The 15836-nt window shown below is 39.4% G+C and overlaps 1 protein-coding gene across 1 annotated transcript in view; it reads right to left on the bottom strand.

Moving 5' to 3' along the window:
• Positions 1-2700: 2700 nt before the first annotated feature.
• The window catches only part of TMEM236 (transmembrane protein 236), a 37335-nt gene continuing 24199 nt past the window's right edge, over positions 2701-15836 (bottom strand). The window contains exon 4 of the mRNA XM_027073543.2: positions 2701-6582. Within this exon, the coding sequence (XP_026929344.1) occupies positions 5999-6582 (584 nt within the window). The 3' untranslated portion in view covers positions 2701-5998. The remainder of the gene's footprint in view (positions 6583-15836) is intronic.

Here is a 15836-nt window from a genome sequence, read left to right as displayed (position 1 = left end):
CACAATCCCAGACTTTAGCCTCTACTACAAACTGTAATCATCAAGACAGTAGGGTATTGGCACAAAAACATAGACCAATGGAATAGAATAGAGAACCCAGAATTGGACCCACAAATGTATGGACAACTAGTCTTTGACAAAGCAGGAAAAAAAAAATCCAGTGGAAAAAAGACACTCTCTTTAGAAAATGGTGTTGGGAGAACTGGACGGCCATACGTAGAAGAATGCAACGAGACCACTTTCTTATACCATAAACAAAAATAAACTCAAAATGGATGAAAGACCTAAATGTGAGACAGGAAACCATCAAAACCCTAGAGAAGAAAGCAGGATAAAAACCTCTTTGATCTCAGCTGCAGCAATTTCTTGCTTCACACATCTCCAAAGACAAGGGAATTAAAAGCAAAAATGCACTATTAGGACCTCATCAAGATAAAAATCTTCTGCACTACAAAGGAAACAACCAACAAAACTAAAAGGCAACCAATGGAATGGGAAAAGATATTTGCAAATGATGTATCAGATAAAGGGTTAGTATCCAAAATCTATAAAGAACTTACCAAACTCAACACCCAAAAAACAAATAATCCAGTGAAGAAATGGGCAGAAGACATGAATAGACACTTTTCCAAAGAAGACATCCAGATGGCCAACAGACACATGAAAAGATGCTCAACGTCACTCATCATCAGAGAAGTCAAAACCACACTGAGATATCACCTCACACCAGTCAGAGTGGCTAAAATTAACAACTCAGAAAACAACAGATGTTGGCGAGGATGTGGAGAAATGGGAACCCTCTTGCACTGTTGGTGGGAATGTAAACTGGTGCAGCCATTCTGGAAAACAGTGTGGAGGTTCATCAAAAAATTAAAAATAGAACTACCCTACGACCTAGCAATAGCACTACTAGGAATGTATCCAAAGGATACAGGAGTGCTGATTCATAGGGGCACATGTACCCCAATGGTTATAGCAGCTCATTCGACAATAGCCTAATTATGGAAAGAGCCTAAATGTCCATTAACTGATGAATGGATAAAGAAGATGTGATTTATATATCCACTGGAGTACTATTTGGCAATAAGAAAGAATGAAATTATGCCATTTGCAGCAACATGGATGGAACTGGAAGGTATTATGCTAAGTGAAATAAGTCACTCAGAAAAAGATATACATCATATATTTTCACTCATATGTGGAACTTGAGAAACTTAACAGAAGACCATGGGGGAAGAGAAAGGGAAAAAAATAGTTAAAAACTGAGAGAGAGGGAGGCAAACCACAAGAGACTCTTAAATACAGAGAACAAACTGAGGGTTGATGGGGGAAGTGGGGGAGAGGGGAAAATGGGTGATGGGCGTTGAATAGGGCACTTATGGGGATGAGCACTGGGTGTTGTATGTAAGCAATGAACCATGGGAATCTACCCCCAAAACCCAGAGCACAAGGGTACACACTGTATGTTAGCCAATTTGACAATAAATTATATTTTTAAAAAAGAAAGATATGCTGTACTTATGAATTGGAATAATTAATATTGTTAAAATATCCATACTACCAAAGGAACCTAAAGATTAAATATAATCCTATGAAAATACCAACAGCATTTTTCACAGAAATAGAACAAATAGTCCTAAAATTTGTATGGAAGCAAAAAAGTCCCCAAATAACCAAAATGTCTTGAAAAAAAACAACGCTGGAATTATCATGCTCCTTGACTTGAAACTATACTACAAAGCTTTAATAATCAAAACAGCACGATACACACACACACACACCAGACACATAGATCAATAGAATAGAATAGAAAGAATAGAAAGAATAGAATAGAATAGAATAGAATAGAATAGAATAGAATAGAATAGAATAGAATAGGAGAGCCCAGAAAGAAAGCCACAATTATATGGTCAATTAATCTATGACAAAGGAAGCAAGAATATACAAAGGGAAAAGGTAGTCTCTTCAATAAATGATGACGGGAAAACTGGACAGGTACATAGCAAAGAATGAAACTGGATGACTTTTTCAACCCATGTACAAAAATAAAATCAAAATGAATTGGAAACATAAATATAAGACCTGAAACCATAAAATTCCTAAAAGAAAACAAAGGCAGTAAACTCTTGGCTATGAGTCTTGGCAATATTTGGGGGGGTGGGGACTATCTCCCTAGGCAAGGGCAACAGAAGCAAAACTTAACAAATGGGACTATATCAAACAGAAAAGCTTTTGGACAAAGCCATCAACAAAAGAAATGGCAACTTACCAAATTGGAGAAGATATTTGCAAATGCTATATCTGATGAGGGGTTAATACCCAAGATATGTAAAGAACCAATACAACTCAACATCAAAAAAATAAACAATTAAAAAATGAGCAGAGGAGGGAGGTGAAGAGGCATTTTCCAAAGAAGACATAAGACATACAGGGGGCAAACAGGTGAAAAGCCAACCCATGAAGAGACGCTCAACGTCACTAGGGAACATAACCAGGGAAAGGCAGATCAAAACTGTAGTAAGATATTACCTCACACCAATCAGAATGGTTAGTAGCAAAAGGACAAGAAATAACAAGTGTTGGTAAGAATGTGGAAAAATAGGAGCCTACCTGTCTGTTGGTGGGAATGTATATTGTGCAGCCATTATGGAAAACAGTATGGAGCTTCCTGAAAAAATTAAAAATAGAACTACCATACAATCCAGCAATTCCATCTTGGTATTTATCAGAAGAAAATGAAAACGCTGATTCAAACAGATATATGCACCCTGTGTTCATCGCAGCCCTGTTTACAATAGCCAAGGTATAGAAGCCGTCTGTGTCCATCAATACATGAATAAATTTTTAAAAAGTCATATATTTAAGAAAGTAATATGTATACAATGAAATATTACTCGGCCATAAAAAGGATGAAATCTTGCCATTCGCAACAACAAGGAGGGATCTTGATGGTATGATGCTAAGTGAAATAAATCAGACACAGAAGGACAAATACCATATGATTTCACTTACATGCAAAATCCATAAGGCAAATGAACAAACACAACAAAACAGAAACAGACTCTTAGACACAGAAAACAAACTGGTGGTTGGCAGAGGGGAAGGGGTAGGAAAATGAATGAAACAGGTGGAAGGGATTAAGAAGTACAAACTTCCTGTTATAAAATAAATAAGTCATGGGGATATAAAGTATAGCATAGAGAATATAGTCAATAATATTGTAATAACTATTCACGGTGACAAATGGTAACTAGACTCATTACAGTGATCATTTTTTAATGTATATAAAATATCAAATTACTATGTTATATACCTAAAATTAATATTGTATGCCAACCATTCTTCAATTTAAAAATTTTTTAATTAAAACTTCTGAAAGGCATTGAAATGAAAGACTATCATAGACTTGAACTTTATAAACCAGTGTATACTCTTGAAATAAAATATTAAATTGTTACTCAATAATTTTCCTCTACATGTACATCTCTTTACTGTTTGTATAAAGTGTTGTGACTTCCCAGTAGGCCAGGTATATCCATATTCAACTATTAAACACAAAACACATTCTAAATTCCAGTAAGTAATACTTTAGAGTTTGTCTGACCACTGGTCACTCTATAAATTCCAATATAAAGATAAATACAAATGTATGTCAAATGTTTTCAGATTTAAGAAAATTACGAATCAACTACTTCACCTACACGTTTTTCTTAATTAAAAAAGATTATCATGGCATAATTTGAAAGAGATTATTTGAATTCTCAATTTTTTAGAGTTCTAAGTATCATAAGTGCCTGTTGGATTGACAGATGAAGAGGGAAACCCACAAGACACCATCAGGACTTCCTTTAAGGAATTTAAGCATTAATGGGGAACTCAGAAAAGTAAACCCTCAAATAAAGTCTTAATAGAGCACTATAATTAGCACTATAAGAACTCAGGAGGGACAATCAAATGCCTGACGAGTGAATACTCATATCAACTTTAATCTGTATATTCAGTAGATTGCTCATTTTTGGACCTCATGCTACTTGGTGAAAAATTATAACCTAAGGTGACCTTGAGATTTTACATATTATTTTTCATAAATAAAATGGTTAATGTGGCACATTTGAAATACTTAGTTTATCAAGTTATTATTGTTTGCCAGACAATAGGATGACAGCATTTCCTATCTCATGTAATCCTCGTCAACCTATTAAAGTACAATTCTAACCTATTAAGGTAAGATTATTATGCTCTGGTTTTAGATGTGGAAACTAGGGTTTACAGTGGTCAAAGAACTTACCCAAAGCCATAAAGCCAGAAGCTAAGCTTTTAAAGAAGCATAAACAGACCTCTTATAGTGGGAAGAAAACCCATAAAGCATAGGGGATCTGCGAGATTGGGGACTTTGACGGAGACAAGGGCTAGCATGCAAGTTCTGTTATCCATTCTTACCGTATTTGTTGCCACAGATCATTGAAGAGACTGGCTAGTTTGACACATTACTCTGCACACATAAGCCTTTCAAATCGTTCTGGGAGCTGAATATCCACAAGTGTCACCAGGTCGTGAAGACAAATGATATAATTATGCGTCTGATTACTTCACATCAAGGCATTCAGTATATATTATCACATACAGCACAGATGCATTTGCTGTTGTGTTCATAACCTGAACTTCTAATTTTGAACAGGGTTGTGGGGCACCTGGGTGGCTCAGTTGGTTAAGTGTGGGACTTCAGCTCAGGTCATGATCTCGCCCTTTGTGATTCCAGCCCCACATTATGCTCCGTGCTGACGGCTCAGAGCTTAGGGCCTACTTCAGATTCTTGTCTCTCTCTCTCTCTCTCTCTCTCTCTCTCTCTGCCCCTCCCCCATTCATGCTGTGTCTCTCTCTCCAAAATAAATAAACATTAAAAAATTTTTAAACAGGGCTTGTGACTATTTTTATGATGGTATGAAATTCCACAAATAAAATATTCTTTGAAATCCACACCTTCAATTTATGGCCTCTTTCTATGATAAAACTTTAGGTGTTACTGATGTACCTAGACTTCATTACATTTAACAATATGTATATTAGTACTTCAGTATGAGCAAAGGGCTATGCCTTAAACTGAACCAAACATCTGTTAAACTGAGTTGCTGTTTATGCTGAAATCAGTCAATTACATAAAAGTCGCTTGCCACAGCGGATTAAAGAACATAGTTCCATGTTTGAAGGAGACCTTAAAACTACAGATCAAAAACATTTTTTAATAAATGTTTTATATCTCTTTAAAAATGCCTATTTATTTATTTTGAGAGAGACAGGGAGGGCGAGCAGGGGAGGGGGAGAGAAGGAGGGAGAGAGAGAGAGAGAGAAAATCCCAAGCAGGCTCTGCACCGGCAACATAGAACCCAATACGGGACTGGAGATCATGAACTGTGAGATCATGACCTGAGCCGAAACCAAGAGTTGGACGCTTAACCAACTAAAGTCATCCAGGTGCCTCTACCGTTCAAATTTTTTCAAGTATAATCTAAAACTTATTTAATAACATCAGGTATATTTTCTAAAAAAAATAGTTCTATCTAATTCATTCTTGCAAAGCTCTTTAATTTATATAAATGATAAAAATATCATTCTTGGACTTAGTGGGAAAACATGTTCTAATTTTTTTAAGGCTTTAATGAAGACTGTTTTTAGAAAAAGTGCAGTATACATAACTAACTAAAATTACTAACATTTTCTAGAGATCCAGGTGAGTTAACTTATAAGAATAAAACGTCGCTTAAATTTAACATCAGTTGAATATACTTTTCAAAAAGCGATAAGCTACCCTTATTAAAAACAGTTTATTCTCTACAATGTATTCCTCATTTCTTTCCATAGGACAAAAATTTATACCTCTGAGCTGTCATCACAGAGCCCAACGCAGGGCTCAAACCCATGAGCTATGAGATCATGACCTGAGCCGAAGTCAGATGCTTAACCAACTGAGCCACCCAGGGGGCCCTATTCCATTTTCTTTTTAAAATGAAGACATTTCAAAGGTAGAGAAAGCTCTGAATTTGGATAAGTAATTGAAGTAAACATGAGAGAGAGTCACTAGTATGTTTTTACAAAGGCCCAATACGGGTGTGATAGTTCCCAGGGCAATGATTAAACTAAGTCTAATAAAAATAAAGGGTAAGTCTTGGAGAAAGATGCCCAGGGAATTCTGAAGAGGGTTCTGAGGAGTTAATATCATCCGAAGGAGAGAAATAAAACTGAATATGTAGACTGGGTACAGCCAGCCTGACTTATACACAGCAGGGTGGCCAGCCACGCGCACCATTTCTATGGTGTCAGACCACAGCAGAAAGCTCCACAGGGTGATCTGGGCACGGTAGTCCTGATGGGACATGGTTCCCAGGATTCCCGAGTGGAAGGAGGGCTCCTGGGGTTCTCCCAGAGCTGGAGCGGGGCTCTGTGTGCTTTGTCCCCATGGCTGTGATGCCTCGGTCCTCCTGGCTGGCTGCGGAGACGAAGTATTTTCTTCCTTTTGCTTCACTTGGTCCATCACGGTTTTTACTTGGTGCAAAGTGGTTGTATAGACATATCTAACTTCATCACCTGCAAGAAATTAATTGATTCATGGCCATTAAAATTTTTTTTTAATTTTATGTAAATGAAAATTGTATTTCAACTTTATGTAAATTTTTAAATTTCAGTTTTTTAGTTAAATTTAAAATAAGATAAAATTGTAAGCCTTCTCTTTCTGAGGTCTGTTTTACACACATAACCTCAGATAACAATAGGTACCATAATGACAGAAAAAGGTTATGTTTTTGTATTTTTCTAGATATGGATCCCAAGTCAGTTTTATCATTTCACAGTACCAGCCATTTTTGGTTACTGAGCTAAGCACTTTCACATATAATCTCACTTAATCCTCAGAAAAAAATTGAGAAATAGACATTACTATCCCATTTTATAAATATAGAAAGTATACAAGAGGTTAAATGACAACGGAATTCAAATACACAGTTAGTAATGAGCACGGCTGGAATTCACACCCAGATTTGTTTGACCCCAAGTGACAACCTCTCAACTTTATGGCTGCTATCACCTGCCTAGAGGCAAAACATCATGTGCTAATTATAAAACATGCAAATATCACAAAATCAAAGTCCAATGGTCCAACGTTGTCATTTTCTTATAAGAAGGCCACAGGGATCACTACAACTCAGATGTCTGGCCTTGGAGTTTGGTGCTAAGAGGGAATGTTTAACTAATGTGCTAGTGAAGGGTGCCACTCTGAACCCCGGTTTGTTTGTTTTTTAATTTTTTTATGTTTATTTTTGAGAGAGACAGACAGAGCGTGAGCAGGGGAGGGGCAGAGAGAGAGGCAGACACAGAATCGGAAGCAGGCTCCACGCTCTGACCTGTCAGCACAGAGCCCAACGCAGGTCTTGAACTGAAGACCTGTGAGATCATGACCTGAGCCGAAGTCAGACACTTAACAGACTGAGCCACCCAGGCACCCCTGAATCCCATATTTTTTTAAGTTTCTCTTTCCCCAAAGTTTTTGAAACAGTCAGTGCAATTGGCTAGACTAAAGCAGTTTGTTTGTGGACACAAGGCTATGCCTGACCAACGCAACACTCATTTGAATAAGTAGGATATTTTCTCATGAATATCACATTGCGCATGTGTTTGTGCTCATGTGTGCACATTCACGCATGTGCGTTTCTGTGCGCACATGGGTGTTGAGGTTGGGGAATTATGAAGGGATCCTCAAATCTCAAGACCTACTACCAGTATTCATGATGGTTTTTAGATATGAAAGGTGTAGCATATTATTTTTCAAACATTTATCTAGTTAAGCACCATTTTTTCTTTTTTTTTTACTAAGAATTTATCTGGTCTTAAGGAAAGATTACTCTGCCAACATGCTGAGCTGTCATATTACTTGATAAGACAAAATTTAAAGGAGTCATTAGACTTCATAGCTCTAAGGGTTAAAGACATGAAGTCAATAAAAATTTGTTGAACCATATTGAGGTGAAAACATTTTAAAAGAGATAACTTATTATGATTAATGACTAATAAAATATTTGATAACTTTAAATAGTTGTTTAAAGGACAAACCTCGGTTTCCTTTGCATATAACTAACTACTTTAAAATTTTAAGCGTGAATTGAGTAAATTGATAAACTAAAAAAAATCTAAATTCTTGATAAAATATTATTTACTTTTTTTTTTTTAACATTTATTCATTTTTTGAGAGACAGAGTGCAAGTGGAGGAGGGGCAGAGAGAGAGGGAGACAGAACCTGAAGCAGGCTCCAGGCTCTGAGCTCTCAGCACGGAGCCTGAAACAGGGCTCAAAGCCACGAACCATATGATCATGACCTGAGCGGAAGTCAGAGGCTGAACCGATTGAGCCACCCAGGCACCCCCATTTACTTCTGATATGAATCACTTATAAATAAATGATGGCACCTTTAGAAATTTCTTTACCAAGTTTAGATGACAGTAGCATGAATGAGTATCACTTTAATAAATAATAGTCAAGTAAGAAAGAAAATTATATACTAATTACTATTATTTTAATATTGCTAAAATTTGGGGCACCTGGATAGCTCACTTGGTTAAGTGCTGACTGCGGCTCAAGTCAGGGTCTCACCATTTGTGAGTTCAAGCCCCATGTCAGGCTCTGTGCTGACAGCTCAGAACCTGAAGCCTGCTTTGGAATCTGTGTCTCCCTCTCTCTCTGCCTTTGCCCTGCTCATGCTTTCTCTCTGTCTCTCAAAAATAAATGAAAAACGTTAAAAAAAATCCTAAAATTATCTTTTTTTAAACTCAGATGCCCACTGGCATCAATTATACCTCTCATTTTACAAAAGAAAAAACTTACATGGAAATTATGTTTCTTAGAGTATGTCATGTCCTGGAGAACTCTCCTTTAAATAGATAAAACTGTCTGAATGGAAATTCATATTCCTTTGTCAACATAAATAGTGCAGTGTATAATTTAGGCTTTTGAGGATGAATGTAACTTCAGCATCGTATCAATGCCAGGAAGTGGCAATCTTAGACGTGACACATGAACATTTTTAAACAGTAAGAATCTTAATATCTGTGGGAGCCATGGGAGGAACAATGAATTCTTAGCTAGAGTTCCTTTAAAAAAAAATTTTTTTTTTCTTCATTCTGAGAGGGGGGAGGTGGGGCAGAGAGAGAGGGAGACAGAATCCCAAGCAGGCTCTGCACCGTCAGCACAGAACCCGACATGGGGCTTGAACCCATGAACCGTGAGATCATGACCTAATCTGAAATCAAGAATCGGATGCTCAAGTGACTGAGCCACCCAGGTGCCTCAAGAGTTCATTTCTAATAAAATACGAAGGTCCCAGTCCATGTGTATTGGGCGAAATTGGGCTGGGAGCTTCCTATCTCTCTAACCTCAACAGAGACTAGGTTATAGTTAGGGGTACAGGGACTCTGTTGTCCTCTTTCCACGTGAGAAGAACTACAACTGTCCACTGGAGAGCTCTGCTGGCCTCCCAGAAGGGAAGGCGGTGTTGAAGAAGCCAAGGCACTGTATGGTCCTAAGAGTAGGACAAGAGACTTGCCCCCGAGCAACGTAAACTTGCGTGTACCCAATACTATTCCTTTTGGCTCAGTGATTAGTTTCCCCCAAATTACTATTTTTTAAATTTCTGCTTACAGCTAAAATTCTTTTGTTGTTGTTAGTATTCTACTGTGGGCAAAACGACACATATTTTGGCAAAATCCATAAAAGATATAAGCACGAAGAAAGAGATCGACTCGCTTTCTTAGAGGCTGACATTTCCCTGTAAAAAGAGAAAGTGGCATCCATTCTGTGTCATTCCCTACATCTAATGCCAGTTGCCAAAAGAACTTTTTGCCTTCACTGCACAAGCTAAATCGTTAAGAAAATGTAATTTTGATCACAGATAAATGTTTAAGTGGCTAGCGCACATCCGTTTTACTTGATTCTTTACACTGATGTATTTCTATTTCTTTTGTTTGTTTTTATTTATTTTTGAGAGAGAGAAAGAGAGACACAGCACGAGCGTAGGAAGGGCAGAGAGAGACACACACACACGGAATCCAAAGCGGGCTCCAGGCTCTGAGCTGTCAGCACACAGCCCGATGCAGGGCTCGAACCCACGAACTGCAAGATCGCCACAGGAGCTTAACCGAGGGAGTCACCCAGGCACACCGATGTCTTTCTATTTCCAACTTGTTTCTCAAAAGGTTTGGATAGCTTACAGGGAAAACCTAAGAACCACATAACAAGTCAGTAGGGAAGGATTTTCTAAAGTGAGCATGTATCCAGAGAATAGAAAAGAAATAAAAGAAGAGAGAATCATAAGGAAAGGCGCCTAAAAACATGACGGGAATGAGGCTGATACTAATAATGCACGAGTCAGGCTCCCAATCGTCTGTTATGAGCAGACAGATTATGTAGAGTCCTGTACCAAGCTTCACATGGGCATAGAGAATGATGTAGCAACTAATGTGGGGAGAGTCCCACCTTCACCATGCTGTTACCTGTGATCACATCAATCAATACAGAAGCATAAAATGTGGCAGGAAAGTAGGGAAAGAGTCCAAATGTCCCTCGACTAACGAATGGGTAAAGAAGATGTGGTACGTATATACGATGGAGTATTACTAGGCAATCAAAAAGAAGGAAATGATTTCACTCATGTGGGATTTAAGAAACAAAACAGATGAGAAAAAGGGAAGGGAAGCAAAAATAAGATCAAAACAGAGAGGGAGACAAACCACAAGAGACTCTTGAGTCCAGAGAACAAACTGAGGGTTGCGGGTGGGGGGTGGGGGAGAGATGGGCTAAATGGACGAGGAGCATTAAGGAGGACACTTGTTGGGATGAGCACTGGGTGTTACACGTAAGTGACGACTCACTAAGTTCTATTTCTGAAATCATTATTAAACTATATGGTAACTAACTTGGATTTAAATGAAAATAATAAAAAATAAATAAAAACAAATCAATAAAATGTGGCAGGGCTTTAAAAGGAAGGTCAGTTCTTTGATGAGAGACTATCCTATGGATCTGCGTGAGACTGGAGGTCTGGAAGGTTCAGCTGAGAAGTGACAGTTAAGCAGAGACCTGAAGGATAGGTAGGAATGAATTAGGTGAAGAATGGAAAAAGGAACTTTCTAGATAGTAGAAAGAGCATGTGTAAAGATCTTTCAGCCAGAATCATTGAAAGAGGGAAAGTTTGGTGAGGAGTTGGGGAGACAGAGAGGGAAGAAGAGGAGAGTTCTAGAAACCTAGTAAGTGCTCTCTACCTACCAGGCACTGTTTTAAGCCCTTTTAATGCATTAATTCATTAAATCCGTAGAAAAATTCCCACCTTAAAGATGAACAAACTGAGGCACAGGGAGATTAGCAATTTGTTTCCAAGGTCACACAGCTAGCAAGGAGGGAGATCAGAACTTGATCTCTTAGCTACACTATCAGTGGCAGAGTCAGACTGTGTGGCACCTTATGGGCCGTGCTAAGGGGTTCAGACTTTCTTCTAAGCTAAACAGAAAACTGCTGAAGAGATGGAGAGTGGAAGGCAGAGGAACCAGAAAGGACATGGAGACATCAGCAAAGAGGATCTCAAGGCCACTGAGGCAGCTGTTGTGAAATGAGACTGTTATTCCACTCACAGCAACCAGAAAATCAAATTAAACAACTATTCAGAAAAAAATAAGACTAATCTTGATTAACAGTCCCCAAAATCCATTTTTTTAAAAAAATTTTAATGTTTATTTTTGTGAGAGAGAGACAGAGCCTGAGCAGGGAGGGGCAGAGAGAGAGGGAGACACAGAATCCGAAGCAGGCTCCAGGCTCTGAGCTGTCAGCACAGAGCCCGACGTGGGGCTCGAACCCATGAACCGTGAGATCATGACCTGAGCTGCAGTCAGGTGCTTAACCAACTGAGCCACCCAGACGCCCCACCCAAAATCTATTTTTCCTGAGAGAAAAGTGTTCTAGAGAAAGTGAAATGCTAATGATTTAGACATAACATTTCGAGAAAAAAAATTCAGCAAATAAGAAAATTAATAGTCATTACAAATATTTTAAAGCATATTAAGTACCACAAAGTACTTTTCGTCACAGTCTTGGAGACAAAGGGAAAAAATGTAATAAATTAAAATACAAACAGGGCACTTACATACATCATTATTTTGACACTGTCTATGGACTAAGCTCAACTGCACTATGTATAGTTTGCTTCCTTTGAGCAGCACATCTGAGGTCTGGAAGACAAGTGAGCAACTTCATGGCCAAGTAATAAATGATGAAACTCAGCGCCCACCTCACAGGGTGGTTATGAGGCCTGAGCAAGTCAATATTCATAAAACATTTAAAATAGCGCCTGACACATAGAAACAGCTGTGTGTGTGTTCCATATACCAAATGTAGCGGCGCCTGGGTGGCTCAGTCGGTTAAGCGTCCAACTTTGGCTCAGGTCATGAACTCACGGTTTGTGAGTTCGAATCTCGCATCGGGCTCTGGGCTGACAGCTCAGAGTCTGGAGCCTGCTTCTCTTTCTGCCCCTCTCCTGTTTGTGCTCTGTCTCTCTCTCTCAAAAATAAATAAATGTTAAAATATGTATATATATAATATATATATAACATAGTATAAATTAATGTAGCAATCACTAAATAATGAGTTACAATGGAACAGAAATGAATTAAATGAATTAGAATAGAACATAAAATATCAGAATACAGTAAATAGTAAAAGTGATCACAGTTTGTTAAACTTTGGTTATAGTTACACTGTTACTGTTACCCACTGTCCCGTTTATGGGGGGGGGGGGAGGGGGTGCTGTCAAAAAGTTTGAGAAACTGTGTCACACTACAGAGCCTTAACAAGGTCAAAGGTTTAATTTGCATACTTGCCTGTTCGGATCACAATGAATCAAAATGCTACCCCACAGATATATCCTAGGCAGGCAGAGACAGCTTGCAATATCTAATGAGCCAATCGTATGCATCTCTTCCCAATTCCATGGTCAGGGGTCAGTGACGTCACCTTGGTAGCTTGAAATTGGTCGCGGAAGGAACACTTACACCAGATACGTTGGCGAATGGTACAAAGCAGGGCTTTTCCCCACCCCCACTGGAAGGACAGCTGTCTCAACACTGACCAGCCTACTCCTATCTGTGTTCCAAATGGTATGCAAATCTTCACCAAATAATAATTCATAATAATAACAAATTCAAGACAAATATTCAAACCATCATCAATTCTGGAAGAGCCCAGGGACTGTTCTTTAGAAAAAGTATTGTACTGTTTTCCAGTACATTCAAAAGCCCTATTCATTGCCAGTTCCCTGCCTGGCATGGGAACAAATAAATGTATCATTTCTGGATTTTTAGGCAATGTAAAGTATTGAGAAAATTCTTTTGTCTAAAGCAGCTGGAAGGCTGGATAAGTTAAAGACCATCTTCCCCTCCATTATTAGTTCAAAGACTCATCTGGACAAGACATATATATTATATATAATAATGTAACAATGAATCATTACAGTATATTAATTACATGGACAATTATAAGTATATAATATGTACCAATATACAATTATATATTATACAAATATTGAATATATTTCAATAAAACATAAATAGTAAAGTAAAATGCTAAAAAGCATATAGTTATCTTATTTCCAAATATAAATAATTCTAGACTTGAAATGGTTTGAAATGCCTGTACTAGTAAGCACCTGAGTAGAGACCAAAGCTTGGAATCCCAGCACGAACCCAAGCCGGGTGACAAAAATGAACACATAGGGGAATGAGCCTGTTTCTGGAGCACTCCCTCTGCCTTAATTGTGTGCATTTGCTAGTGAAGTTTATTGATGTGCTATTCTATCCACTAAACTGCCAGCTCCATGAAAAGAGAGGCTGTTTTCACTCCCCACTGTACCCCTAGGACCTGGCCGAGCAACTGGTATGTATGTAACAGATCCTCCATAAAGATTTGCTGTATAGAAGGCGGGAGACATTCCTGTTCTGGAGTCTGGCGACATAAGGGAGCAATGGGCATCCTGCTGGGGAAATCCACACCAAGGCGAGCAAGCCCAAACATGACAACCAGGCCTGCAAGCACACACCACCCTCCGTTCAACAGGAAGAAGGACTCCGGAGCCCTGCACAAGGTCTTCCATGAAGACTGCTGTCTGGCCCGGGTCCTGGAGAGAGCACTTCAAGCGAGCTCACACGACTGATTCAGCTAAGGAGCTCTGGAGGATGTTCGGAGGTCCTGGCAGCCCGGGGAACCTGAGCAGCTCAGGTGTGAGAGAAGACGTCACATGGCTTTTGGGCCCAGGAGCCGCCGGTGCGACGTGTCCCCTGCATCACCCAGCGGGACTGGGGCACACATCAGCGGGAGACAGCACAAGCAGCAGCCTGATTCAAGACATTTCAAAGGGTTCCCAGGCACCGGCAGGGGGAGGAGTCACCAGTCAGAGGACAAAAATGCTGGGGCGCCTGGGTGGCGCAGTCGGTTAAGCGTCCGACTTCAGCCAGGTCACGATCTCACGGTCCGTGAGTTCGAGCCCCGCGTCAGGCTCTGGGCTAATGGCTCAGAGCCTGGAGCCTGTGTCTGATTCTGTGTCTCCCTCTCTCTCTGCTCCTCCCCCGTTCATGCTCTGTCTCTCTCTGTCCCAAAAATAAATAAACATTGAAAAAAAAATTTTTTTTTAAATGCCGATATGTGCTTCCGAGAAGAATGGGGTTTGTGAGTTCACAGGAAACACACTAAGAACACCACCCCCGGCCAGAAACAGGGGGACTTGGGGTTCTAAACTAGCGGACCCACAGCAAAATGGTGCACCATACAAAGGACCCTATGATGTAAACACAAAACGACCAAGATTTCTGCACATTATGCAGACCGTCAGCTCAACAACCTATTTTACTCTATTCACTCCAAGACAAGGAAATCTAGAACTTGAAAAACAGTGACCTGTACCTTTACTTTCAACCTTGAGCCATAACATTTGCTGATTAATAATGATATAAGGAACGGGTCTTGGTACTAGGACACAGTAATGCATGCTGAATTCTTCATGTTCCCCTTATTTCTATCAGCCTCCCTAAAATACTTACTCAGGAAAAATCTCTTGCAACTCTCAAGAGTCTCACTTTGTATACTAAAATTGTTCATCCCCCCCCCCCCCCCCCCCCGCCCCGTGCAGGAAGAAAGTACCGATTAAATGCCAAATTGTTACAATCGTGTAAAGCTGTCCTAATCAAAGGGTCACCATGTGACAGCACTTGATGTCCTACGTCTTTTGGCATGAGGATGGCTACAATATAGTCTCTGGACTGATACACACTGACCTAATCCTGACAGCTGGTACTTCATTAGAAGGTATAAATCAGAAATTCTACCCTTCTCTCAGGCGGGTCTGGTAAATAGCTACTTGTTTCTGAAGAAGGCGGGGAAAATCCTAGAACTAACTTACTTTTCTGAAACTTCCTTATTCTAAATAGCAAACGGAGGGTATGAAAGGAAATAGTTCCCCTCCTTGGCATGGCCCCGAAACACAGTGTTCCTCATACGTACTCTCTAAACACATTGCAAAATACATTATGGAAGCCCAGCTCACACGCGGGGCTCATATTGTATAATAAGCTTTTTCTTAAAAAGAAACAAAGGGGAACTCAAAGTGCCATTCATTTTATTCAGAGAAAAGCAGCATCCTTCCCCCTCCCCCCCCCCCCCTTGATTGTCTGTGGCATCTCTTATATTCCTTTTGGTCAAAGTGTTGAGTTCCATTTTGAGGGAATCTGGAAATTTGGATCTGGGCTCTCAGCTTTGAA

Source organism: Acinonyx jubatus, chromosome B4 (genome assembly GCF_027475565.1).
Source record: "Acinonyx jubatus isolate Ajub_Pintada_27869175 chromosome B4, VMU_Ajub_asm_v1.0, whole genome shotgun sequence".
Taxonomy (NCBI): Eukaryota; Metazoa; Chordata; class Mammalia; order Carnivora; family Felidae; genus Acinonyx; species Acinonyx jubatus.
Note: the sequence above shows the minus strand (reverse complement) of the source record. Positions and strands in the feature narration are given on the sequence as shown.